This window comes from Diorhabda carinulata, chromosome X (genome assembly GCF_026250575.1).
Source record: "Diorhabda carinulata isolate Delta chromosome X, icDioCari1.1, whole genome shotgun sequence".
In the NCBI taxonomy this organism is placed as follows: domain Eukaryota; kingdom Metazoa; phylum Arthropoda; class Insecta; order Coleoptera; family Chrysomelidae; genus Diorhabda; species Diorhabda carinulata.
The window spans coordinates 13,988,811-14,015,818 of record NC_079472.1 but is presented as its reverse complement, the minus strand read 5'-3'; the positions used below and the strand labels follow the sequence as shown (position 1 = coordinate 14,015,818).

At 32.9% G+C, this 27,008-nt stretch overlaps 1 protein-coding gene across 5 annotated transcripts in view; it reads right to left on the bottom strand.

Moving 5' to 3' along the window:
* LOC130901630 (zinc finger protein 609-like) overlaps positions 1–27,008 on the bottom strand; it is a 66,972-nt gene that overhangs the window by 27,485 nt on the left and 12,479 nt on the right. For 3 of the 5 annotated variants that reach the window (XM_057813130.1, XM_057813129.1, XM_057813132.1), the window contains 3 exons: positions 9,344–9,701; positions 8,954–9,199; positions 6,885–7,540 (listed from right to left, as the gene is read on the bottom strand). In XM_057813130.1, the coding sequence (XP_057669113.1) occupies positions 6,885–7,540; positions 8,954–9,199; positions 9,344–9,626 (1,185 nt within the window). In that variant the 5' untranslated portion in view covers positions 9,627–9,701. Of the gene's footprint in view, positions 1–6,884; positions 7,541–8,953; positions 9,200–9,343; positions 9,705–27,008 lie in introns of all 5 variants that reach the window. The other 2 variants (XM_057813131.1, XM_057813128.1) reach the window with 1 other exon arrangement.

The following is a 27,008-nucleotide window of genomic DNA, read 5'->3' as shown; positions in this document are numbered from 1 at the left end:
CTTTGATCTAGAACAATTGGAATCACTTTAAACTGAGTTTCAATATAATTCTTAACTATTTTAAATCGATATAATTAATACACATCGATTAAAATTACTTCAGACTCGTTTTAAATTGAAATTTGAAACTCGTACGTAATCTAGATAATTACAGAATAATTCAGAGCAATCTTGGTCAATTAATGTCAAAAATTATTTGATTTTTCTTGACATCTGACAACACTGATCGGGAGACTCGTGAAACCCCTCAAATTCAGACGCACTTCAAAATTTTCTGTAGCTTTCCACCGTCGCTTTATCTCTTTGTTGATTACTTTACGAAAGGGAGTATTTTGTATATAATATGAAGGGATGGTGTTCACCTCCCCAAGGATCTTGTTTACACGAACCCTTGTAATACTTGTTCAATAAGTTTATATTATGACGAGGGAATCGAAATTCATGTACCGATGATCCATAATTCTCGACACGGAGGGTTATTTGATAGAGGAGTTACTTTTCAATGTAAAAGTTAATTAGTTTGTTTTTCAAAACATTCAAAAAATAATTTTCCTTTCGTCTTTTTTTCTGCCATCAATAAACGTAACCTAAGTTACCCGTATCGAATCTCTAGGAGCAGCGTAGCTCCGCTGAGACCTGGCGTTCGAGATCTGTTCGTTTGCTGTCCCGAGAAAAAGTGAATTTTTCACAGATCCATCCATGTTTCAAGTGAGAATGTTGGTTTTTCCTAATACGTGTACCAGTTATATCGGAGAAGATTAAGTAATTGCATGCTATTAGGACATTAAAGAGTTTATACAAGAAACCCGGGGTCGAAAGATTATTGTTTTCTTGAGAAAATTGTTCGGGGGAATGTATAACTCTATTATGTATTCCTGCATTATTGAGCGTTGAAAAAAATGAAGTCTTTCGAAGTTTTGAAACGCAGAAATTGAAAAAGATATAAGAGATTTCTGGTTCGTTCTGGTTCTGGTTCAAAATATCGTACGTTTTATCTGTTAAACTACTTTTGTGACATCCTGTATGTCAAGAAATAATTTTATTGGTATTTCAAAAATGGTAAAGCCGTTACTCAGTAGAATTTAATGATGTTTAGGTTAACTTAGATTTTTGATTCATGAAAAAGTTGTGTTCAATACTACTTGTACGAACCGAGTAACTATCGCCTTCTATGGGATTCAAATATATTTTTTATTCACACCCTGTATATCTATGGGAAAAATATGTCATCGTTGTCCCTCTAAAAACCGTTTTTTTTTTATAGTGGAAGTTTATTTAAAACCATGTTTTTGATTATTTAGTTACATTAAATCGTTTTGTTGAGCCGGTCCTCTCTAGATGTGTTGAAATTCGAAAATTCGGCGGAAGCGCGGTGCCTCTTTTGTATAATTACTAGTAAGATCTATTTATTTTCTAGAACTTTTGACAATTCTTTTAGGATATAAATACAAGGAGTTTAGTTTATAATATTAATCGTAGTGAACAGACCGAAATAGAAAGTAATCGAAGAATTTAAATAAATAACAAGTTAAGTGATAAGTGAATTATAAGTTAGTGAAGTGTAAAGTGTATAGTATTCAAATATATCATTTTCTTTTTTGTTTAAATAACATATTCAACCAGACAAACACAAAAACTTGATTAAATCAATACGAAATCCCAGGAAAATCGCAACGTAAGCAAATATATAAATAATTGATATTTATTTATGGTTTCTAAGTCATATATATTAATATTTGTATATGCAACAAATTTTTCGAGATACTGTTCATTAAATGATCGTATTACTATTTATCAACAATATGATAAATTAGTCACGTAATATGAAAAGGAATGTGTTTAATAATGAAAATTTTTGTCGAATGTATCATATCACATACTGCGAATATCTTATACAGAGTGATCCGCATAACAACAGATACAGAGCAGAGATCGAAAATATGACGATTGGGTCATATTTACTTTTATACCAAGTTAAATATCTGAGGAGTTATAAGGTTTCAAGGTTGAGAAAATAATTTCGAAAAAAATCATCACTTAGAAAAGAATAACGACTTTAATGCCCGAGGTATGGCATCACTGATTTGAATATGTCAAATTTGACATTTTATTCGACTTGGATTAAACACCACATTAAACCAAAAACAGTGTACAGATCAACTCGCTTTTGGTGACGAAGCACCATCCAGAGTTTGTTTTTCAAATCAAATCGTGGTCGCACTTCGATACAGGATGAATTTCGTCCAAAATCTACTGTTGTGCCAGATCTTCATGACATACCTTGAAATTGAGGCATTAGTTTCACTAGCATACATTTAATATTTCATGAACATTTGGCTGTTGAAAAGATTGTATTTCTCAAGCGTTTGAAGGCGTTAAATTTAAGGTTATTAATTTTTGGGTGATTTTTTCCTGAACGATAGTGAGGGAAAACTAAACGAAAATGAATCGGAGAAAGAAGTTAATGAAGATAAAGATCTAGTTCCAATAGTTTCGAAAAAAGAAGATATAACCGAATACTTAAAAAAGCGAAGAATAATAACAAAGATTCCAACAGAATTTCTAAAATCTAGGAAAATATTTTACTGCTACGAACAAGCTCGCGGGTCCTTAGTCCCAGCTACATAGTAATATTAGAATTCGGCGAATTCACGCGGCGCCTTTCATCCGTTTTTTTTATAAATGTCGTACGCGCCTTTGATGTTTCCTTTTAGAACTTTTTATTATAGAAGGCGGTTTATTTACAGTATTTCTTTCAAATAAGTTCTAGGAGAGTCTATTTATTTGTTCTAGAACTTTGGAGGATTTTATTTTGGTATATAAATGATTTATGTAAACGCAGTTAGTTAGTTTTAATTAATATTCGTAGTGAAAAGAACGAATCAGTGAAAGTATTTGTAAAAATTATGCAAGTGATAGTTATAAGTAAATTATTGCAAGTTAAGTGAGTAAGAGTGTTAAAGACAGTGTGTGTGAATAAATCCAATTTACGAAAATATCGATTAGAGCAACGTAGAACGTTCAATTCTGAACGGGTGCACCAACATTTGTTCGTCAGAATTTTTGGAAAAATCAAGGAAACCACCACAATGCGAGTTGTAAAAAAAATATTTTTGAACAGTTGAAGCATCGATTCGATGGATCATCCGTCGTACAGTCTTTGTTTTAGGTGTGGAAGCGGTCGAATTTTATGTTTTTAAGGGAAAATATACTGTACTACTTTTATTTCCGTTACAGATTTTAGGTGTACGGTTATGCTATAAATATAACGGAACAACCGGATTATTATTCTCTAATACAGAAGCCGTGTTCACTAATAGACTTTGTGTGTATCTATTGGATTAAAAAATGGTAAGTTTTCCGACTAATGTCGAGATTGTATGTTACAAGCAATTAGCTTCTCGCTATTAGGAAGTGGAATTTTAGAAACAAAAAAAAGAAACGACTTCTAATGATACGTATCGACCCACTGGAATATAATTTAACCCTCCTCGTTATTTCATCATTTTCAATCATTTACATAATTTATGTAAACTTTTTTTTTCATAACGGATTTCCGCGGGACTCCGTAGACGACGTAGATGTCGGCCACTCTGGGCACCAGGTACCTCGTAGACATTTTCTATCGTGATATTCGTGTTCAACGACCAGCACTAATAAAACATATTTTCTTAGACCTTTCACGTGGTTCACGGTCTATTATCATTCAAAAAATCGTACGTTTTATTAGTTAAACCACTTTTGGGACATCCTGTATGTCAAGAAATAATTTTAATTGGTATTCGTCACTCATTTTCAAAGGTACCTTTTTATGTGTGTAGAATTTAATGATGTTCAAGTTAACTTAAATTTTTTATTCATGAAAAAGTTGTGTTCAATATTACTTGTACGAACCGAGTAACTAGTGCCCTCTATGAGATTCAAATATATTTTCCACACACCCTATATGTATATGAGAAAAATATGTCATTGTTGTCCTACTAGAAAACGTATTAACTTTATAGTGGAAGTTTATTTAAAACCATGTTTTTGCTTGTTTAGGTATATTAAATCGTATTGTTGAGCCGGTCCTGTCTAGATGTATTGGAAATCGAAAATTCGGCGGAAGTGCGGCGCCTTTGATGTACGTTGAAAATACCCAGAATCCGTTTGATGTTTGTTTTATATAAGTGTTTAGTATAGCAGGCGGTTTATTCACATTGTTTCTTTTGAATAATTAATAGGAAGATCTATTTATTTATTTTCTAGAACTTTTGAGAATCTTTTGAGATATATATATACAAGGAGTTTGCGTAGGGCAGTTTAGGTTTATATTAAATAATCGTAGTGAACAGACCGAAATAGAAAGTAATCAAAGAATTTAAATAAATAATTAGTCAATGTCATTACAGAACTTTTGTGGTCTCCTGTCTTAAGCAGATTCCAATGTTTCAGTCTCAACTTTTTTTTTGGTCGAATCCAAATCATCAAGTTCCAATTAATCAATTAAATACGGTGCTTGAGGACTGACAGAAGCTGTAAGTTCTGTTTCAATTGCTTCGTTTTCAGAACTACTTGAACTTTTTCCAACAACTAGATGAAGACGCAGGAACTTCTTCCGATTGAGGGATTATTTTGATTACAGAAGACACCTCCGCGTATTTTAGTGTATGATTCGATTTCCTCGAAAAGCCTTTGATATTGGCCAAGGAAAAATAATGTTCGTTTATTGGATTAATAGATTCCCACCAATATTCAACCTGGTTGCGAATATCCATGTCGAAATATGTTTCTTCTTCTTCTTTCTGGTATCCATGGATGTTTGCGATCTCTTTTGACCATTTTATCTGTCTCTGGTGGTATAAATTAATTCTCTTATATCCCTGTCCAATTTTTGATGTTGTGGATGTCCTCTTTCTGTTCAATCTCCTTCTTTCCTTTTATTAATTGAAGCTTCATATCACATGTCCCAGGTACGGTGTTTGTCTACGTTTTATCGTGTCCAGCAATTCACGTTCTCCACAGAATTCCTTCGTTAGTTTTTCTTGCTGTCTGCGGAGCTCTCAAAATTCTTCGGTAGAGCCACGTCTCAAATACCTCCAATGAGAATTGTAAAGAGAAGTGGATGAATTTAACGGTTGGTTTTAATCGCTTATATCATCGTCGTTTCTAAATAAATTCCATTCACTAGGATTTTAGGTTTATTAACATCGACTATTTAGTAAATATAAATAGTTATGTAAATAATTGCATCGTATAAATATATAAATAAGTGCGTGTAACGTAAATAAATTCGGTTAACCGATTAATAAATGTTGTCGATCGTACAAATAAATAAATTATAGACTTTACATAAATAAAACAAACATTTATAGATAACACGTAGATTGTATATTTTACATAACTGAATTTTTTATGGTTTGTTAATTGACATTCGCAAAGTTCATTGATTTCGATTCATTTACATGCTCGTTTTATCTTAATTAAGTAATTACGTTAATGTTATGAATTCGTTTCCTTGAACGTAATTTCATTCTCGTTCAATTGACATTATAATTTTATTGTGATATAATAATAAGTAGTTAATTATTAATTGTTTAAACGGATATATGTCAACTTGTTTCATAAATTATTGCGTCAACATAACATTAGTATTTTATGCACGAGGATACTCCCGGAAGTACCTGTCCATTTCAATAAATTAGATATTAAGTGTTAGTGAATAGTTAAACATATGACGGTAAGTGCTAGTAAATAATTGATGGTTCAAGTGCTAGTATATAGTTAAACGTGTGGGTGCAAGTGAATAGTTACAAGTGTGAGTGCAATTGCTTATGAATAGTTGAACGTTCAAGTGCTAGTGAATAGTTGAACGTAGATGTGCTAGTAAATAATTGATGATTCGAGTGCTAGTATATATTTAAACGTGTGAGTGCTAGTGAATAGTTACAAGTGTGTGTGCAAGTGAATAGTTACAAGTGTAAGTGCAATTGCTAATAAATAATTGAACGTTCAAGTGGTAGTGAATAGTTGAATATTTAAGTGCTAGTAAATAGTTGAACGTTGAAGTGCTAGTTAATAGTTAAACGTGTAAATACCAGTGCTAGTGAATAGTTGAACGTTAAAGTGCTAGTTAATAGTTAAACATGTAAAATCAAGTGCTAGTGAATAGTTGAATATTTAAGTGCTAGTAAATAATTGATCGTCAAGTACTAGTAAATAATTAAACGTGTAAGTGCAAGTGAATAGTTAAATGTGTGAGTACAAGTGCTAGTAAATAGTTAATCGTTCAAGTGCTAGTAAATAGTTAATCGTTCAAGTGCTAGTAAATAGTTAATCGTTCAAGTGCTAGTAAATAGTTAATCGTTCAAGTGCTAGTAAATAGTTAATCGTTCAAGTGCTAGTAAATAATTGATCGTTTCAAGTGCTAGTATATAGTTAACGTGTGAGTGCAAGTGAATAGTTAAATGTGGGTCAGTACAAGTGCTAGTGAATAGTTAAACGTTTAAGTACTAGTGAATAGTTGATCGTTCAAGTGCTAGTAGAAGTTAAACGTGTGTGTGCTAGTTAATAGTTAAACGTGTGAGTGCAAGTGCTAGTGTATATTTGAATGTTTAAGTGTTAATGAATAGTTGAATATTTAAGTGCTAATAAATAGTTGAACGTTGAAGTGCTAGTTAATAGTTAAACGTGTAAATGCAAGTGCTAGTGAATAGTTGATCGTTCTAGTGCTAGTGAATAATTAAACGAGTAAGTGCTAGTAAATAGTATATAAATTTGTCCCACCCGTTTTGTGATCGAATTTTTTTTATATAAACAAGAACAACATTGAAATATTAAAGAATAAACAATGCCTCAAATTTAAAATATTTTAACATAATTCATTTAAAAAAAATTTCACTCACCCTAGATTCGTTTTTGACCTTTTTAGGTGGAGGCGGCGATGTACTTCTGTCGTCTGTATTGGCGGGATTCGAAGATTGCACCTGAACGCCAACAGCACCGGCACCACTTACACTAGCACCAGTAGCGGAGTTCGTCGACGATAACACTTTAGCTTGTTCCGGTTTCGACGCGGAACCGGGAGCGGTAGCGGCTGCAGGACTAGGCGGAGGACCCGCGGGCGAGGGACCGCCTGTTACTGACGAACCTTGTGGTGGTCCTGGTCCTGTACTAGCCGGAAATACCGAACGCGGTGGACCGGTTTGTGGCGCACTAACACGCATTAAGCCGTTCATTTCGGATACGGTCACATTCACAGCACTTTGAGCGGATCCCGATTGTCCACTGGGTACCGCTTTCGTAGTAGATTTATCGCTTGACGTAGAAGACGACGACGATGACGACGACGAAGATTGTGACGAATTCGAAGAATTTGACGAAGAAGAACTGTGTTTGTCCCTTATTTTATCACGACGATGACCGCTAGAACCACGTTTGGTATTAGCCGCCGCAGCAGCAGCCGCCGCCGCTGCTGGACTAAGTACGTTCGAATTACCGGCACCTGTTGGTGGACCGCCGTGTTTAGGAACTCCTTTCATATCTGACTGGTCCACTATACCTAATAAAAATTATCTTTCAGATTTCTACTATGAATATTATTTCGAAAATATAGTCTGTACTCTTTTTAAACTGAAAACAACTACTTTCCTAGCTAATACCTCGACCGATATTGAATTACATCTCCTCCAAATAGCGTGATGTTCATCTACCTCACAAATGGAAGGAGAGGTTGGAACCGCTGACTAGATTCGACGTTCTTGCATCTCATCAGAACGGCGTAACAACCTATTGTTCGTAATATCTCATCCGAACTGAGCTTGCGCTGCTATTTGATTCGTGTAGTTGAACATTCCCCAGTAGACTGAATTCTCGAAATAATTAATTTCGAAACAATTTTAAGAGGTAAATAGTAGAGGCAACTACGATGATTTTTATCTAAACAGTGGTTCGCAAATGGAAGTAAGGGGATATTTAACTACAGAAACCAAATAGTAAAACTGGCTGGTGATGTCTCCAGTTACGATTAGTTCCTCCGAACGAGAGGTTGTTATACCGCTCTGAGGAGACGCTAGAACGTCGAACCTAGTTACAACCCCCTCTATGCAACTGCGAGTCATTAGAGATGTTGAAACCGACAAAAAGTTCGAGGAACATCACGCTCTTCAGATGGGACGTAATTCAATAAGCGCCGAGGTATTAGCCAGGAAAGTAGTTGTTTTCTCCTTTAAAGAACAGCAGAATATATTTTCGAAACATTTCGAGCTTTTAAATGATCTTGAGCAAGAGTTGTCGCTATTTCTCGTCATCCAGCGTATTTGTACGCTGCAGATTCCGTGTCTATACAGGGTCTGTTCTGAAAGTGTAAGATTGATTTTGTCCTGAGAGAACGTGTGGACGAGAGCCAGAGTACGAAGTACATGGAGCTTTTACTAAAATTTTGCGTAAAGCTTGGTAAAATGAGTAGAAAGGCTCACGACAGCGATGGATAGGGTGTTTTTATGAGGCGCAAGCAAGGTAGGGGAAGTGTGGAAGACGACGACCATTCTGGACACCCTTCGACCAGCAAGACCAACGCAAATTTCTCGTGGTATCAAAATAATTACTGATAAGTTGAGCATTCCTCAAATTAAGTGTCAAGAAAGCAAAACAACAAGCGGAACGCGATTCCAGAGAATGGAATCGACGATCCAGGCATTCCTGGAGGCATAAGAAAACTGAAAAATCTATTGGCAGCAATGTATAAATGCAGAAGGGTGCTATTTTGAAAAATTCTAATAGTTTCTGCTACTTTGCATTTGCGACACATTCGGTCGCTTAAAAAAACCTTCATCGTATCAAAGAAACTGCGTAATTGCTCACAACAACGGTAGTAAATTCAAAACCAAATTCGTAAATTCATTCAACAGAGAAAACAACACAAATTAACGAAAAAATATTTTTTTAGAAAATGCCAAAAAAAAAATTACTTTACCGTTTTGCTCGTTGGATTTGACGATCTCGTGTTTAGCTTCGGAAGTTTTAGTACCGGGTTTTGTGCGCTTTATTTTCATTTTTAGACCTTTATCAGCAGTAGCCGAATGTTCGATGTGCATTTTAGCCGTAGCTTGTGTTTTGGAGGCTTGTGGTCCCCCGGAGCCGGCGTTGGCCGCCATACCCCCCGACTGATCGTTTGTCTTTTCTATATCCGCATCCAAATCGATAATCAAATCGCCGATACCTGTAAACATCTAGATGGCGCAATCTATCTAATTAAAGATGAGAGAGGGATAAATAAGAATATTCTCAAGTCCATACTATGTCAATCGACGCTATATTGTAGCCAAATATTGTAGTAAAGATATGAAATAAACAAAATTTTTACCTATATCCCACTCGTTGTCATCGTATTCGAAATTAGAATTACTAGTCGGTTGGTGGGTTGTTGTAACGGCGGTACTACCGCTAACAACTGACGAATTGGCGTTGGTAATCGAAGAAGCTGCAGCTGGTGCAGCTGGTACAGTAACAGCAACAGTCGCAGTGGCAGAGGTGGTAATACTCTGATCTGATGACTTCGCCGTGGCGTTCCCGCTCCTTGACGAGTCCGCCACCCTCGCTCGGTGGCCCGGCGCTTCTTGCGAACTGGATCTCATTGGGGTCGCCATCCGCTTTGTCGGCGGGCCAGCCCGCCGAGTCCCTGCCCCGCGGCGCCCCTAAACACCACACACTGCATTTTATCCCTGCTGAAACAAATCAGAACATCAAAACCTAATACTCTCATCGAAAAATATACGAAATAATATAATTCTCAAATACCCAGACTTAAACGACGGGGCTTAGCTTGCGCTGACGCTAGTAAACCCGGCCTTGGCAAACCAATAATGAAGTCTGGGTAACTTAGCCCCGGCCATTCTATAAGTCAGTCAAGTCTGGTTGAAGTCTATGTAAGCAACCAGCCTGGCCTACGGTTGCAGACCAGCCTTGGGTTTATCTAGGCAACCAGGCCTAGTCCAGGCTTGCAAACCAAGCGAGGGACATCCCAGAGTTCCACCAAGTCTAGGCCAATAATGGCTTCCAAGCTAGGGCCAGAGTCCAAGTCTGGGCCTATACTGGGCCCATCGTAAAATCGTAAACGGGTATATTTCTATCAGCAGCAGCGCTGTAATGACAGTTGCGAGCAATTCCTCAGACTCTCCTTATTCTTCTCGTACCGACTTCTCATCGAAGGTTGGCAATCACGTTTTTAAATGCGTCTCTGTCCCTCGCAGCATAAAACAGTTTTCCGACGCTGAGATCTGTCCAATCTCTGTACTGCATTATTTTGTGTTGCTGTAAGATGTTTTTATTATCTTAATAATTGTCAACAGCTTTCTTTTGCAACCAATACGCTTAGTACTTCGTCGTTGGTAATTCTATCTGTTCAGGGTATCTTCAGGATGCGTCTATACAACCACATCTCAAATGCGTCAAGTTTTTTTATCATTTGAGCTTTCGAGGTCCAAGTTTCCACTTCGTGCAGCAGCACTGACCACGCATAACATTCCATGAATCCTATTCTGACGTGGAGGTTTAGATTTCTGTTTAATGATTGTCAACAGCTTTCTTTTGAGACCAATCCGTCTGAGTACTTCGTCGTTTATGATTCTGTCAGTTCAGGGTATCTTCAGGATGTGTCTATAGAGCCACATCTCAAATACCTCAAGTTTTTTTATCATTTGAGCTTTCGAGGTCCAAGTTTCCAACAATACTGACCACACTTAACATTCCACGAATCCTGCTCTGACGTGGAGACTTAGATATCTGTTTGCAAATATTGAGGAGTACTTTTCAAGCCATTTCAATTCTGATATTGATTTCTTCGTCTGGAACCATTTGAGCGTTTGAAGATCTTCTTCGCTATCTTAATCTTGAGTTGTTGATTAATGTTCCTTCGATGTTAACCTCCTCGGACTCGAGCAAAAGAAATTGACGTGATCAAGTGCTCGATGAAGAAAGATGTGGATGTCCGTCTTTGGTTAACTTTAAAACTTGTTCGCGTTTGAAGAAACGCTTAATCAAAACTGCAAGTTTACAATTAGTGCTGATGCTATGGAATTTGAGCAAATCTCTGGATCACTATGATAAATAGCCATAAATTTGCAACTTTTGGATCTTATCGAATTTTATATAGGTTTCGATAGTAAACGCCTCAACATTCTTGTTTTTTTTTCTTTTATAGCGTTAACAGCAATTACATTAAACAGTATTCGTATCCGGTTCTTGGATAGTGGAAGAAGAATTTAATAAAATTAATAGTCAACACAAAAAGGAATTTGATAAATTGAAATGGTTGTGATTAAATGATCGAATGTAAATGACGATATAATCATTTGACTTAGATCAATAAGAATGTAAAAACTTGACTCTAGTTATTGATAAAACGATTTATCAAAAGCTAATATTTATATTTAGTTAATGAAAAGCGATTTGTTAAGCCAATCAAATTAGATGTTCATGAAAAACTAACTGTGTTCTACGAAAAACCGTTTAGTTGTTTACAAATTCACAAAAACTGTTTTCTTTTACTCACTCTCCAAAAAATGAACGAGCTTTAAAAAAAGCCTTAAGCTAACACAGTTGATTAGTGCAATTCGTCCACACCTTTATTGAAAAAAAAAATACGAATTCACCTTTGATATTGACATAACAACAGGTGAACTGATTTGACTCATCACCAATTCGATTTGTCATAATTTAGTAGTGGTTTTATACAGAGTGTTACGCAAAAAATTCAGGAATGAGTATATGAATATCTCTTTACTAAATTATTAGAACAAGGCCAGGGGGGCTCAAGCCCAATGGCTAACAATCCGTAACTTTTACAGGGACAACTGTACAATCTAAAGATATCAAAAATAAATTTTTCAATCGATTTTTTAACAAAACTCCTTGTTTAACTCGACAAAATTTACGATTTTTCGATCGTTGTACATGCCATGTAAAATCAGTTGAAGACCGATGAGAAAAGAAAAATAAATCAAGGACTTTGAAGGCTTTTAATACTATGAATAATTATAGAGAATAACAAACAAATCGGCCGGTACTTGCAAGTTTTAACTTCAATACTAGCGACTAGCGACAATATAAAACAGAAATTAGTTAAAGTGTATCATTTTGAAAACGAATGGCTACAATATTTTGGTACTGCTAGATTATCCTTTTGGCATATTCTGACTTACTAATAATAAGTTAAGAAAAAAAATGGGATTTCATAGAGATTGAACACCCACTAGCTTTAGTCAGAAGTTTTAAAAAGTGAGTGGAAATGAAATTAAAAAAAAGTGAGTCAAGAAATGAGAATGTATATAAAATTCGATAAACTTCTAACAAACCGTCAGTCCACTTGGACTCAATCATCTTCACTGTTTACCAATGAAAACATCGAATCGTAAACATAAATGCATTTCTATTGGCCGAAGCTGTCGGAAGGCATATGTACACGATTTCTTCGAAATATTCCTGCTAGACAGGCAGCGATAAACAGTGGCGTGGCTTGGTGAGATTTATTTAATTCTTAAATTTCTTTAAATAGGGCGTTCTTTAGACCATAGACGAATGAAGACAATGAAATTGCACGGTGTAGTGAGAATATGTGTGTTGATATTATCGTTGTTTCGATGTTCAACTTTTTATCTAATAAAAACACATCAAAACGTTAACATAACTCAACATTCATTATCATTCGATGCCACAAATGTTGTTACAGGCAGTTTTGATAATCAAGTGGTGTGTAATTTCCTTCGGTAGAAAAAAAAGTCGATAAGTACTAATTTCAACCGTGTCGTGTCGAGCTTGTTTGTACAAAACCGGTTGTCGAGGATTTTATATATTAGGGTGAGCAATCAACTGTATGTACGTATATGTGTAGAGGCAGGACGAATCGGTTAATGCCTATTCGAGACATGTTTTTATGACAATGATAATCTCTATGCATAAGGGTGATATATTTATTGTTTGTCGAAGGGTTAGTTTTATATGAGAATGTAAAATTACGTATATATATATATATATATATATATATATATATATATATATATATAACTTTTCTAAGCAAAAAATCAGTTTACAGGACAAAGAAACGTGTTAACATTCGAAAGAATCACGAATAAATTAAGCAGAATTGAGATAATCATTCATTCATTAAAAAAAAACATTTTGCAGCTCAAGAAAACCTTTTATATTGTAGCTTTTTGTGAAAAAATTGTGAACAAATTGAGCAAAAACGAGGTAATCTTTCATTCATATCGAACACTTTTCTATCTATCCACTAACACTTAGCACAAAACACTTATCTAATTTATTCAAATACATCTTTTTAATTCACTTTTCACTATCCCGATTTGTTCACTATGACACTAAATAATTTACTGAATCCATTTGGCTGGTAGAGAATCGTTTTATAGTCAGTGGATTAAATTTATATGAACGGTGTACCTTACTTACGTAATCTATTTATACAATAATACCAAATAGACTGAACTATTCACTAACACTTATTACTAAACACTTATCTAATTTATTCAAATACTCCTTTTATTTATACAATAATACTAAATAGAGTGAGGTATCCACTATTCACTAACACTTATTACTTAACACTTATCGAAGTTTTTCAAATACACCTTCTAATTAACTTTTCACTATCCCAATTTATTCACTATGACACTACATAGTTTACTGAATCCTTTTGGCTGTTAGAGAATCGCTTCATAGTCCCTATAATCATATTCTAGAATCTTTTTTTCTTGGAAATCTCTAAATTGCCATAAACAATCAAAAAGGCCTTATTAGAAGTTGTTTTATAAAATAAACGGCAAACAAACCTTTGGAAATGGAAATGTTCCGTGCATTCTTTAGCTTCGATTCACATATTAGAACAGGACCTGCTTCACGGTCTATATCAGTTGGCGATTTCGTAACAATAAATTACCAAATGTAATTGAATGTACTAAGAAGATTTCGTGCGTTTTTCTAATATTCACAAATATTTATTCAAATACACCGTTTAGCGTACTGGCCACTGTCCCAATGTATTCACTATGACAATTGTTGAACGAATTATAGCAGCTGGACTCTCGCTTTATATATTAAAACCACCTTCTGGAACCTTCGAATTCTTGAAATTAAAAAAACCTTTTTAGAACTTGTCTATAAAAAAGTCATATATAAAAGGTAATTCAGTTCACCCAGTTTCCCATTTATTCAAATTATCCATAAAATAATATTCACTAAACTTTTCTTCGGTTTCTTCAATTGTTTTAAAACGTAAAAAGTAATTTTTAATTAACAGTATACAGGTTATACAGTTATACAAGGTGTCCCAAAAATTGCACGCCAGGCTGACACGGGAGGTAGATCAGCTTTAGATCTATCAAATAAAAGCAACATGACCTCAGTAAAAGTTTTTTAGTTTTCGAGATATTAACACTTTTAGGTTTTTTCAGAAAATCTCTACTTTTTGCCCTATTTTTGTCTGTTATGGGCATAAAAAACCTCTAATTTATAATTCTTTTTTTTCTGGCCTACCACTAATAGTTGGTTGAGACAACCCAGTATTCATTTTAATAAAAAGTAGCACGACATTAACAAAAAAAAACAACTCAATCTGACCTTTTGTTTCAAAGCGAAAACTTAACTAAAGTTTGGTTAGCGACTGTGAAAAAAAATGTACCAGACTGAGTCAGAAAATGTTCTTAAAAACTAGCCTACTTAGTGCTCTTTAAAAAATGGTATAATATTCATAGCTTTTTTTTTACTAAAAATTAAATAATATCAAGTATAGTCATTGAAGTTGTACTACTTTCGCAATACTTCAAATAAAAAATAATACGTAATACAAAGTTAAGCCGACTTTTGTCTTCAACTTACAACTTTTTAGTTACTGTAATCGCTTTTTAGTTTAGCAATGTCTAATAGAGTTATCCATAATCCTTTTATAAGCTTATCTAGATGACACATACCCAAGAAGATGGATTGGCCGGCTAGGACCAATTTTGTGGCCCCCACGCTCCCCAGACCTAAACCCACTGGACTTTTTCTACTGGGGATGTTTAAAAGATAAAGTGTACAGTAAACCAATTCGATCGGTCGATGAATTGCGGCAACGAATCAATGAAGCAGCTCGCGATATTACTAATTTAAATTTAGGACGTTTAAAGACACAGTTTTTAAGAAGATGCAGGTTATGCATAAGAGCAGGTGGCAGAAATTTTGAAAATGTGCTATAATAGTTTATTCAATGTAAATTCTGAATGGTAAATATTTATTTGAGTTTGTAATTGTAAAATCTAATGAAAATAAAAAAAATACAACCCTATGATCTGTACCCAAATTATTTTGATGCCAGCCTACAACAACAATTATAAAAGGATAATGGATAACTCTATTAGACATTGCTAAACTAAAAAGCGATTACAGTAACTAAAAAGTTGTAAGTTGAAGACAAAAGTCGGCTTAACTTTGTGTTACGTATTTACGTTTTTTATTTGAAGTATTGCGAAAGTAGTACAACTTCAATGACAAAACGTGGTATTATTCAATTTTTAGTAAAAAAAAGCTATGAATATTATACCATTTTTTAAAGAGCACTAAGTAGGCTAGTTTTTAAGAACATTTTCTGACTCAGTCTGGTACATTTTTTTTCCACAGTCGCTAACCAAACTTTAGTTAAGTTTTCGCTTTGAAACAAAAGGTCAGATTGAGTTGTTTTTTTTTGTTAATGTCGTGCTACTTTTTATTAAAATGAATACTGGGTTGTCTCAACCAACTATTAGTGGTAGCCCAGAAAAAAAAGAATTATAAATTAGAGGTTTTTTATGCCCATAACAGACAAAAATAGGGCAAAAAGTAGAGATTTTCTGAAAAAACCTAAAAGTGTTAATATCTCGAAAACTAAAAAACTTTTACTGAGGTCATGTTGCTTTTATTTGATAGATCTAAAGCTGATCTACCTCCCGTGTCAGCCTGGGGTGCAATTTCTGGGACACCCTGTATAAGTTTAAAAACTAGATTGCTAGATTTATGTTGAATTTTGACAGATGACGTCCGAATTATGGAGTAGTCAAAATGTTGTCAACCTTCAGTCAAATCTCGTTTATAAATATTTCAGCAGAATGTGGCAACACGACTTTCAATGTTTAAAAATCAATCAAGGATATCCAGAAACAAACAGCATGAGCTCTAATAATTATTGAAACTCATTAATTAAAAAAGAAAACGTTCCATTATTGTTATTGGAAGCAGTAATATTTCTAAATTTTATGGGAAAAGTTTGTCGAGCTGAAGAAAAAAAATGGAGGAGTTTGCTCGAAATTTAACATTTCCAATGGAGTTATGGTTATGGAAATGTCAAATATAACGAGCGCAAATATTTAAGTAGCACAAATCAGTGAAGATTCTGAAGTAATCGAAAACATCAAAAAAGTTGAGAAAATGGCGCTCGAAAATCGTCGTAATGATCGTATACACGACAGTCATGACAACCTGTATGTTTGAAACTGGTTTTATGATCGCCCATCTTTGTGAGATCAGATTTGATTTAAATTCCGTGCACTTGTCAAAAACTAACTCAAAAGATCCGCCAGGATCCACACCTATGAGTTGTGATAGATTCTTCATCCCGGTAGCCTAGAGAAAATGGAGGATGGGCATGAGTTGAGTACTGGATCCTTTTCACTGTGTCCAGGATGCTTATTATAACAGTGACATCAATTTTCTCATTAGTAATTTTACTCTTATGCCAAGTTACTTACTTAGTTTGATTATCAGATTGTTTTCATAACTACAGATTTTAATATTAGTGCACGCAATCCAACTAGTGATTCAGTTAAATTAGAGTTGCGTTAAAAAATAAAAATAATGATATTCCTTAATATCTAAAGAGATCGGGATAAAAGCGTTGTGAAAGAATGCAGGAAAGTATAAAAGAAAAACCGATAGCCAAGCGAGACACGTCCATTTACATACCACAATTCCACCCAACAAAACCATGAACTTTCAAATGGGTTTTTAATGTTTACCTCGAACATAAAACAAGATAGTTATCTTTTTTAAGGTATCCTTTTTATACAGGTATTTTTTTTTGATATTTCTTCTTTTACACCATCCACAGCACTGGAAACTTTCGATGCATATCAACACCGATTGATAAAAAAAATGTAGTTTAAAACTATTAGAGGCAAAAAATGACATGCCAACGTTTAATTTTGCAAGGTCTGAATAAGTAATCAATCTATTTACTTCTTGGAATTTTACCGAAAAAAATAGCTGTGACTTGGCGTCTCTAAAGGCGCGTCCACGCTGGAGCAATATTTTCCAATATAATACAACATAAAATGTTTATATTTGTTGGAATATGTTGCGTTGCATAAAGTTGGTGTTGCGATTCAACATAACTTGTATTATATTGCAGAAATCCGTTTCTAGCGGTAAAGATCAAAGGATAATATGAAACAAAGTGAAACATTTGTCAACATTGCTTCGATGTGCACGGATTGTTGCCATTTGAGACCTGTTGCAAATTGAGTGACTAGACAGACTGCCGCGTGATGGCGTTTAAGTGAACTTCGGAGAATTGTTTAAATTTAATTGACAATTATAGACAACATCCACGTATTTGGAATCCTAAAAATGTTAAATATCACTATGTTAGAAAAATAATACTTCTGGTACTATTTTTGCGATAGCTTGTTTCGAAATCTTAAATAAATACATCAAGCTGCCGTAGGAATCTCCAGTTGCCAGAAAGCGCATCGTTCTTGTGGAAGTATAGCCTTTCTCCAGTTTATATCTGGTTTTCTAATCACTGGTGCAATTTTTTGCAGCAAAAATTCCATATCTGAACTACTCATGCTCAAAAAATTTTAGAAACACCCATCGGTTCGAAGTTCTAATAAAACGTCATCTTTCTTTCAATCCAATAATAATTCCTGTCCTTTTTCTTCAAACTTGGACAGACCCAACATTTACACTTCCGTTATCGTGAATCGCCACACAAAATTAGAAAGCAAGCGGAAGCAGTTATTAAGTCTTCCTCCATCATGTCACATAACTACAGTATGCAACATAAAATTGCTACAAGTTGCCACATGTTGCTCGAGTGTGGACGTACCTTAAAATCAAGGATAAATTGTTGAAGAATCCTGTTTTTTTCTAGCGGTTTTCTGCTGAAATTGCGTTTTTTAGTTCTGACTAGTTGGCGATCTGGCTTGTGAAATTCAAAGCTGTCATCTTGACCAACCCTGATATCATGGTATTTTATATCTAATGGCCTAATTACTCTATATGTACGTAGTTGAAGCTGTAAAATTCATGAGGTTTGTTGTAGACACTTCTTTGAAATTGAAGTTTTCTTTTCATATCCCATCTAGGGTATGTGCTGTGTGAATCAATTTGAGATATTTACCCATACTAAACAGTAGGACTCACTGCCAATACTTGTAATATTCAAAATATTGACTATTTTTTCCTTATTTATATTCGAATCCATTTGCCTGATCCGTAAACACGCTTTTTCTATTTTAGAGAGGTCATTTCACAGCTATCCACTCCACGTTCAGAGTTAGTTAACGGCTCAATACTGTATGATACGAAAAAAATGCACAATCATTTGCCAATTTTGTTTTGTAGTTATTTACAAGCAATTATTGTTTTTTTGCTACATCTAGGTACTGTTTATTTTTCTTATATTCATTTTATGGAAAAAGGACTAATCTTGAATGGGTTTATACATTTTTTCCAACAGTGCATTAATATTTTGGGTGAAAATGTAAAAGAAATCAAAATATATCGATAGAGGAGTTATAACTATCTATTAAAGTAAAAAAATTGTTATTTTATGATTTAGTGCCACATGGACTTTGTCGGGCACATAGGCCCTAATTAAATGGTTACTAATAATTATAAAAATGCACGACATTGTCGAGGTCTTGAGATTAATGATGAAAAAAAAAATGAACCAAAATTGAATATTACCAAAATACAAATTCCAAATATCGATAATTCTATTATCGATTCGGTTATTTTTTATTATGAAATTTACCATGACACTCTTCTTTCAATAATAAACATTCTAGTTTACATTCGTAATAAATAAACTTCAGAAATAACATAAATTGCAATATCAATCACTGTCTTAAAACTTAATCACCTTCACGTTTTTTTTTTCATTATTTTCTACGTTCTTAATCGGTAATTTGTTGTATTACGTTATATGTGTATATATAATACAAGTCAACGTTCCCGGAATACTTTTTCTTTGTTTAATATTTTGCAAATTCATCATTTCCTCGAAAACCAGAATAAATATTAATATTTATTTCAAATCGAGATGTCTTAAAATTCAACGATTCATTTACCAACTATTTGTTTGTACAAACGAGAGCGGTTTGAAAGGAGATTGTTTTTTTAGTATAAAAATTGCTTTACTTCGAAGAAGTATATTATATCTAGTATCTAGGACTATAAAAAAAATATCAATACTTTCTTCTTGTTAATAACACAATTTTCAACTTATTTATATTGTCGTTGATGTAACCTTCGGTAACTTCGGTTTATTATCATCCTCCTAGTTTTTACAGAGCTGTGATATCAACACTCCCACCCAACCAAATACGTAGTGCTGTCCATGAGTTTTTAAATATCAATTGCAGATTATAAAAACCCTTGCCGACAATTTTGTTTGATCTACCAACTTGGAACTTAGAAAAAAATCATTATTAAACCTCGTTAACTGGCTACAATTGAATATTGAATTATAAAACGTAAATAGACGAGTAAAATATACCTGCCTGTAAGGGCGTTTGGTTTAAACAGGGTACCAGACGTGAACTGATACCTTTTTGTACCCCATTCGTCTATTGGAACTTTTTTTGTCTTTTATCTGACGTAATTGTCCAGTAATTTTAAGTAGATTTAGGCAAGAATTTCAGAAAATCTAGATTCCCAGCTATGAAGTCGTTAAAACTTGTTCATTTGACATCCTAAAACTCCTCTCAAAACTCACGTATAATTCGATGGGAGCAACTTTAAAAATCGGGGGTTAAAGCTCATAAAAAACGAGTTTTTGCAAATTTTTCGCAAATAACTCGTTTCCTACGGGTTTTACGCTATTTGTATTATCAATATTGTAGAGCATTAAATTCTCTACAACTTTTGTTTAAAAAATTTTTTCATACGATGAATCGTTTCTGAAATAGAATGCAGAGTACGCGCTCATATTTAAAGAAATTTAAAAATTAAATAAATCTCACCGAGCCACGCCACTGCTTATCGTGAACGAACTGTCTAGCAGGAATATTTCGAAGAAATCGTGTAAATACGCTTTCTGACAGCTTCGGCCAATAGAAATGCATTTATGTTGACGATTCGATGTTTTTATTGGTAAACAGAGGAGATGATAAGTCCACGTGGACTGACATGGTCTTGTTAGATGTTTACCGAATTTTATACGGGGAGTGAACATTATTTTTCATTTCTTAATTTGGTATGATTAATTCCACAATATCAATATTTATTTTTCCTCTCCGTATAACAAATGTTAAACCATTTTAAAGTTTTCATTCATAACTAGCTTACTGGCTAAAGACAACATACGGTTTATTTTTGAAAAAAAGGGTCTTTATAGACAAATAAAAGTTTATTTTCAAAAAAGACAGTCCCTACGTACTGATGACGATTCTCTAAAGTCTCTAAAGACAAATGACGGTTTGATTCTATAAAAGATAGTTTCTAAAGACAAACGAACGTTTGTTTTTCAACTAAGACAATACCTAAAGACAACTAACGATTTCTCCTTGAGAAAGACAGTCTCTAAAGACAACATATGATTTAATTTTAAAGAAAAAACATATCTTCTCAAAACTCACGTATAATTCGATGTGAGCAACTTTAAAAATCGGGGGTTAAAACTATTAAAATCATTTTTTGCAAATAACTCGTTTCCTATGGGTTTTACGCTATTTATATTTCTTATCAACAATTTTTGTTTCAAAATTTTTTTCATACGGTGAATCGTTTCTGAAATAGAGGGTAAAAAATAAATCTCACCAAGCCACGCCACTGCTTATCGCGAACTGTCTAGCAGGAATATTTCAAAGAAATCATGTACATTCGCTTTCCAATAGCTTCGGCCAATAGAAATTCATTTATGTTTTCATTCATAACTGGCTTACTGGCTATCCAATTATATATTATTATAATTTTCAACTATGAATGACATAAATGTGACGTTACTCGATACGTAGTTTTACCACGCAAGACTGCTTCTGTGCAATGCATTCAATATTCAGTTTTAAGCTGATACGCTTGACTGTGTTTCGAGTTTTAATGTTTTTATGATGTTTATGATACGTATAATACAATTGTATACGTCGACCGGTATTTCTATTTATCCAAATCGACGTTGCCAACGCATTCGTATGTCGACGCTCTAAAGACTAACAACCTTTTAGTACTACATAAACCACTTCCGGTTAGCGTACCTACCGCATCGTTTGGCAAACAATTTAAATACAATATGGTCTTAAAAACATCTCTTAGAATAGAATTTAATTGGTTGATCTCTTGAGAAACATTCATATGAACGTGGATGAAGATATATTTATGAGACAACTTACTTAAGTGGTTTAAATTATTCATAGACAAATTTTAGACATGGACGATTTGAATAAAAACTTACCAGAAAACAAGGTTACGAATCGGAACATTTAAATATGTGGACAAATTTGTTAGTCGCGTCAAAATGTTTAGAAAATTGATCTCGTATGGACTTGCGATTCATGAGGGTCACGATCGTAACGTGAAAGTTTATGATAAAAGAGAAATGCGCAGACATTTACTGAAATGTCGTCGCTTTTGGGGTAATAATTTAAAATCCTATAAGCATAAATCCACATTATGTGAAGTCTCCCGATATGATGATCACCCCTTCATTGACTAAGTCGTTAATTTAACAGTTCATTTTTGAAAAAAAAAGTCTCTAAAGACAAATGACAGTTTGTTTTTTAACAAAGACAATATCTAAAGACAACTAACGATTTTTCATTGAGAAAGATAGTCTCTAAAAACAACATACGGTTTATTTTTGAAAAAAAAGAGTCTCTAAAGACAAATAAAAGTTTGTTTTCAAATAAGACAGTCCCTACGTACAGATTACGATTTTCTAAAGTCTCTAAAGACAAATGAGGGTTTGTTTTTATAAAAGATAGTTTCTAAAGACAAATGACAGTTTGTTTTTAACAAAGACAGTCTCTAAAGACAACATACAGTTTATTTTTGAAAAAAATAGTCAAAATAGACAAATAAAAGTTTGTTTTCAAAAAAGACAGTTCCTACGTACAGATGACGGTTCTCTAAAGTCTCTAAAGACAAATAAAAGTTTGTTTTAAAAAAAGACAGTCCCTACGTACAAATTGCGAATCTCTAATGTTTTTAAAGGCAAATGACAGTTTGTTTTTTAACAAAGACAATATCTAAAGACAACTAACGATTTTTCATTAAGAAAGATAGTCTCTAAAGACAACTAACGATTTTTCATTGAGAAAGATAGTCTCTAAAAACAACATACGGTTTATTTTTGAAAAAAAAGAGTCTCTAAAGACAAATAAAAGTTTGTTTTCAAATAAGACAGTCCCTACGTACAGATTACGATTTTCTAAAGTCTCTAAAGACAAATGAGGGTTTGTTTTTATAAAAGATAGTTTCTAAAGACAAATGACAGTTTGTTTTTAACAAAGACAGTCTCTAAAGACAACATACAGTTTATTTTTGAAAAAAATAGTCAAAATAGACAAATAAAAGTTTGTTTTCAAAAAAGACAGTTCCTACGTACAGATGACGGTTCTCTAAAGTCTCTAAAGACAAATAAAAGTTTGTTTTAAAAAAAGACAGTCCCTACGTACAAATTGCGAATCTCTAATGTTTTTAAAGGCAAATGGCAGTTTGTTTTTTAACAAAGACAATATCTAAAGACAACTAACGATTTTTCATTGAGAAAGATAGTCTCTAAAGACAACTAACGATTTTTCATTGAGAAAGATAGTCGCTAAAAACAACATACGGTTTATTTTTGAAAAAAAAGAGTCTCTAAAGACAAATAAAAGTTTGTTTTCAAATAAGACAGTCCCTACTACGATTTTCTAAAGTCTCTAAAGACAAATGAGGGTTTGTTTTTATAAAAGATAGTTTCTAAAGACAAATGACAGTTTGTTTTTAACAAAGACAGTCTCTAAAGACAACATACGGTTTATTTTTGGCAAAAATAGTCTCTAAAAGACAAATAAAAGTTTGTTTTCAAAAAAGACAGTTCCTACGTACTGATGACGATTCTCTAAAGTCTCTAAAGACAAATAAAAGTTTGTTTTCAAAAAAGACAGTCCCTACGTACAAATGGCGATTCTCTAATGTTTTTAAAGGCAAATGACAGTTTGTTTTTTAACAAAGACAATATCTAAAGACAACTAACGATTTTTCATTGAGAAAGATAGTCTCTAAAAACAACATACGGTTTATTTTTGAAAAAAAAGAGTCTCTAAAGACAAATAAAAGTTTGTTTTCAAATAAGACAGTCCCTACGTACAGATTACGATTTTCTAAAGTCTCTAAAGACAAATGAGGGTTTGTTTTTATAAAAGATAGTTTCTAAAGACAAATGACAGTTTGTTTTTAACAAAGACAATATTTAAAGACAACTAACGATTTGTCATTGAGAAAGACAGTCTCTAAAGACATATAATAATGTAGATGCAGGAAAAACTAAGATGAATAAACGGTTTAGTAGAAAAAGCTTGTATGGAAGCAAAAATCGATGGATATGTACAGGGTTAACAATGAATTGTCGATTTTATGATGATGTTCCATTTTCCTACTTTATTGACTTGTTACAGCGTTGAAGTAATAAAATTTCATTGTAATTACGCCAAATTCAATAATAAACATATATCGAGCACATTTCATTCTGCTATTAAACCAGAGAACAAAAGAAAAACTAAAGTTATTTTAAATTTACAACTCAAACATCAAACTCCAACGCATTCACTATAACCCCTTGCATACAAATCATCTTTATGTGTTTGTACATAAGATGTATACTTCTGTATCCGGAAACGATTATGAGATTTAATAGGGAGATGGCGCGTATAAATAAGCCAAAATTGCGATGTTCAATAAGTTCGATACTCTTTTTATAATAAAAATCGTTAAGTTTCTCAAAATAACTATTAACTGCCGACATCAACTCGTCATTGTTGGAAAATCTCTGACCAACGAGTCATTTCTTCAAGTCTGAGAAAATAAAATAATCCGAGGAGGCTAAATCTGTTGAATAGGGTGCATGAGATAGCAATTTATTAATTTTGGCTATTGCAATAACGGATGTGTGAACTGGTGCTTTATCCTGATGAAACAATACTTTTTAATACAATAAAATCACTACTGGTCATACTATTAATTTTTATCCTTTATATAGTGTGTCCAAAAAATTTATATATAAATATTTTTATTATCAATTTTAAGGAAAAAATTATATATAAAACCCACGGTGATACTCTTGTTATTGTGTTAAAAAATTATAAAATTAAGTTAAAATAATTGACTCAGTATTGATATTAAGCTTGATCTTAAGCAAAATTTATATTTTTTGAAAAATCTTGTATATGAGTGTAAAAAAAATAATATATAATCATTTCATCATCGGTTTTAGGTCTTGGAGACATTTTTAAGAAATATAAACTTTTTTCTCAAATCGATTACAACAATGCTGTGCATCTATATACAATTTTTTCGGGCACACTATATATGGGACGCAAATTAATAATATAACTAGTATCCTCCAATTGTAAAAATTTGAAAATTTGGAGTTAACCCTCGTTTATTCAATTTCAAAAATTTGCATCTTTATAATATAGTATGTCCCAAAAATATGTGGATTATTGGACAAAACAATTTATCATAAAAATCTCTGTATGTCATAAAACTCACAAAATAAATATTGGATATTTTTTTTTATTCCTACTCAAAGTATCTTAATGTTCTTGATTTTAGGTCTCTTCTGTCTTAAAATTATTTTTTTTTTTATAATTTTTACAAGATAAATTTTGACGTTTCGACTTTTCGACACAAAAAAACAATAGAAGTAGTAATGCATCAAGTGCCTTGTTCTAGTTGTGACGCTGTGTACATAGGGCAGACATCTCAATATTTAGAAAATAGAGTAAAAAAGCATAATTACAATAAAAAAAATAAATAGAACTGCATTAACGAACCATGAAATATCAAAAAAACTTAAATTCAATTATAAAGATTCAAAAATTCTTGAAACGGAATTTAATACAAGAGAAATGGAATTTTTAGAAATGGTTCACATTCATAAGAACGAAAAAGCTATAAATGATAAAAAAGTACAATTTTTAGTTCTATTTTGTAAATTCTAATAAAACTACAAATAATTTAATTGATGACTGCTACGTAAAAACTAAGAAAAAATCAATCTTTCTGGTTAAAAAAAATATTTTATTGTTATTTTGATATTCATGATGAAGGTGATCTATAAATCAATATAAATAAGCAAATTGTCAGTATCATTTTCATATTTTTATAAAGATTTAAAGAAAAGTCGAAACGTCAAAATTTATCTTTCTTTTAAAAATTAAAAAAAAACTCATTTTAAAACAGAAGAGACCTAAAATCAAGAACATTTAGATGCATTGATATATCAAAAGGTCTAAGAAATAAGAAATTAAAGAAATTTATAATTTTTTTTTTAATATTTAATTATTACATAGTCAGTTTCAGGCTTAACAGTGATCTGGGGACACACTATATAAGTAATGCAAATTAATAGTCTACCAATATAGTGTCATTTTATTCAACTTTTTGAGGAAAATGACTGAAAAAACAAATTCAATCTTATACAAATGAACATAATGCATTTATATACCAATTTTTGTGACACATTGTATAAGGAAAGCAAATTATAATGTAACCAGTGTAATTATAAGTTCGTTGATAGTTTTTGTATTTTCAAGATACCCAATGTCAAAAATTATCCCAAAAAACCGACGCCATGACCTTGCTTTCAGATGGAACGGTCTTTGCCTTCTTTTGAGCATGCTTTCAGTCCACTGTTTTGATTGTTCTTTTGTTTTTGTTCCATTGCGAGCAAAAACGAGGCACCCATCTTGCGCACAGCTTTCTCATGTCCAAATTTTCAGTTAATTTGCGATGTACTGCACTTTTTGAAATGCCTACTATATCTGTTAGCTTGCGCACTTTCGGTCGACGATCATCCAGAACTGCTTTGTGGATTTTCTCAACATTTCTGAAGTCTTCACTTCATTTGGTCGACCATAGGGATGCTGGATCACCCAGATTAGAATCTAGTTTAGCTTCTATATTTTAAATAAAAACATCACATAACTGAAGACGTTCACTATCAATGGCTGCCAAACAAATACTAAACAATGTGGCGTATTTCTTCAAACTGTATAGATTGTGTACTTTCTAATACAGTGATATTTTTCAAGCAACTACCGCCATCTCTAGGTCAGGCCAGGTATAGTCTTCGTATAAAAAAAATAAATTGATATAATGTTAAAGTTGATTTAAAGAGACGTTAATCATTTCAATCGATTCAAATCGTTAAGAAAAGTTACGATCGTAATTGTGAATAATTAGTTTAATTCGTATACGTGTTTCAGCAAATGTATACAAAGTAAATGATTAATTGGCATTTGCCCTGGTTCACGATAGATCGTTATCAGTAATATAAACATGTTTCTTTCCAATAAATTTATTTATGCGTTAGTTAATAAGTTATATACTTTATTGGTTTGTTCGAGTCGAGTAAATTAATCAAATCTAGAGTCTATTTTTATATTATATATACGAGATATTAATAAACCCAAAGTTCTAATGCAAAACATGGTACCGTTATTTTGAATATTATAAAAGAATAAATTCGAATGGTGTTAATGGGTTGACGACTCAAATAAAACTGTCCAAGAGCTGTGACA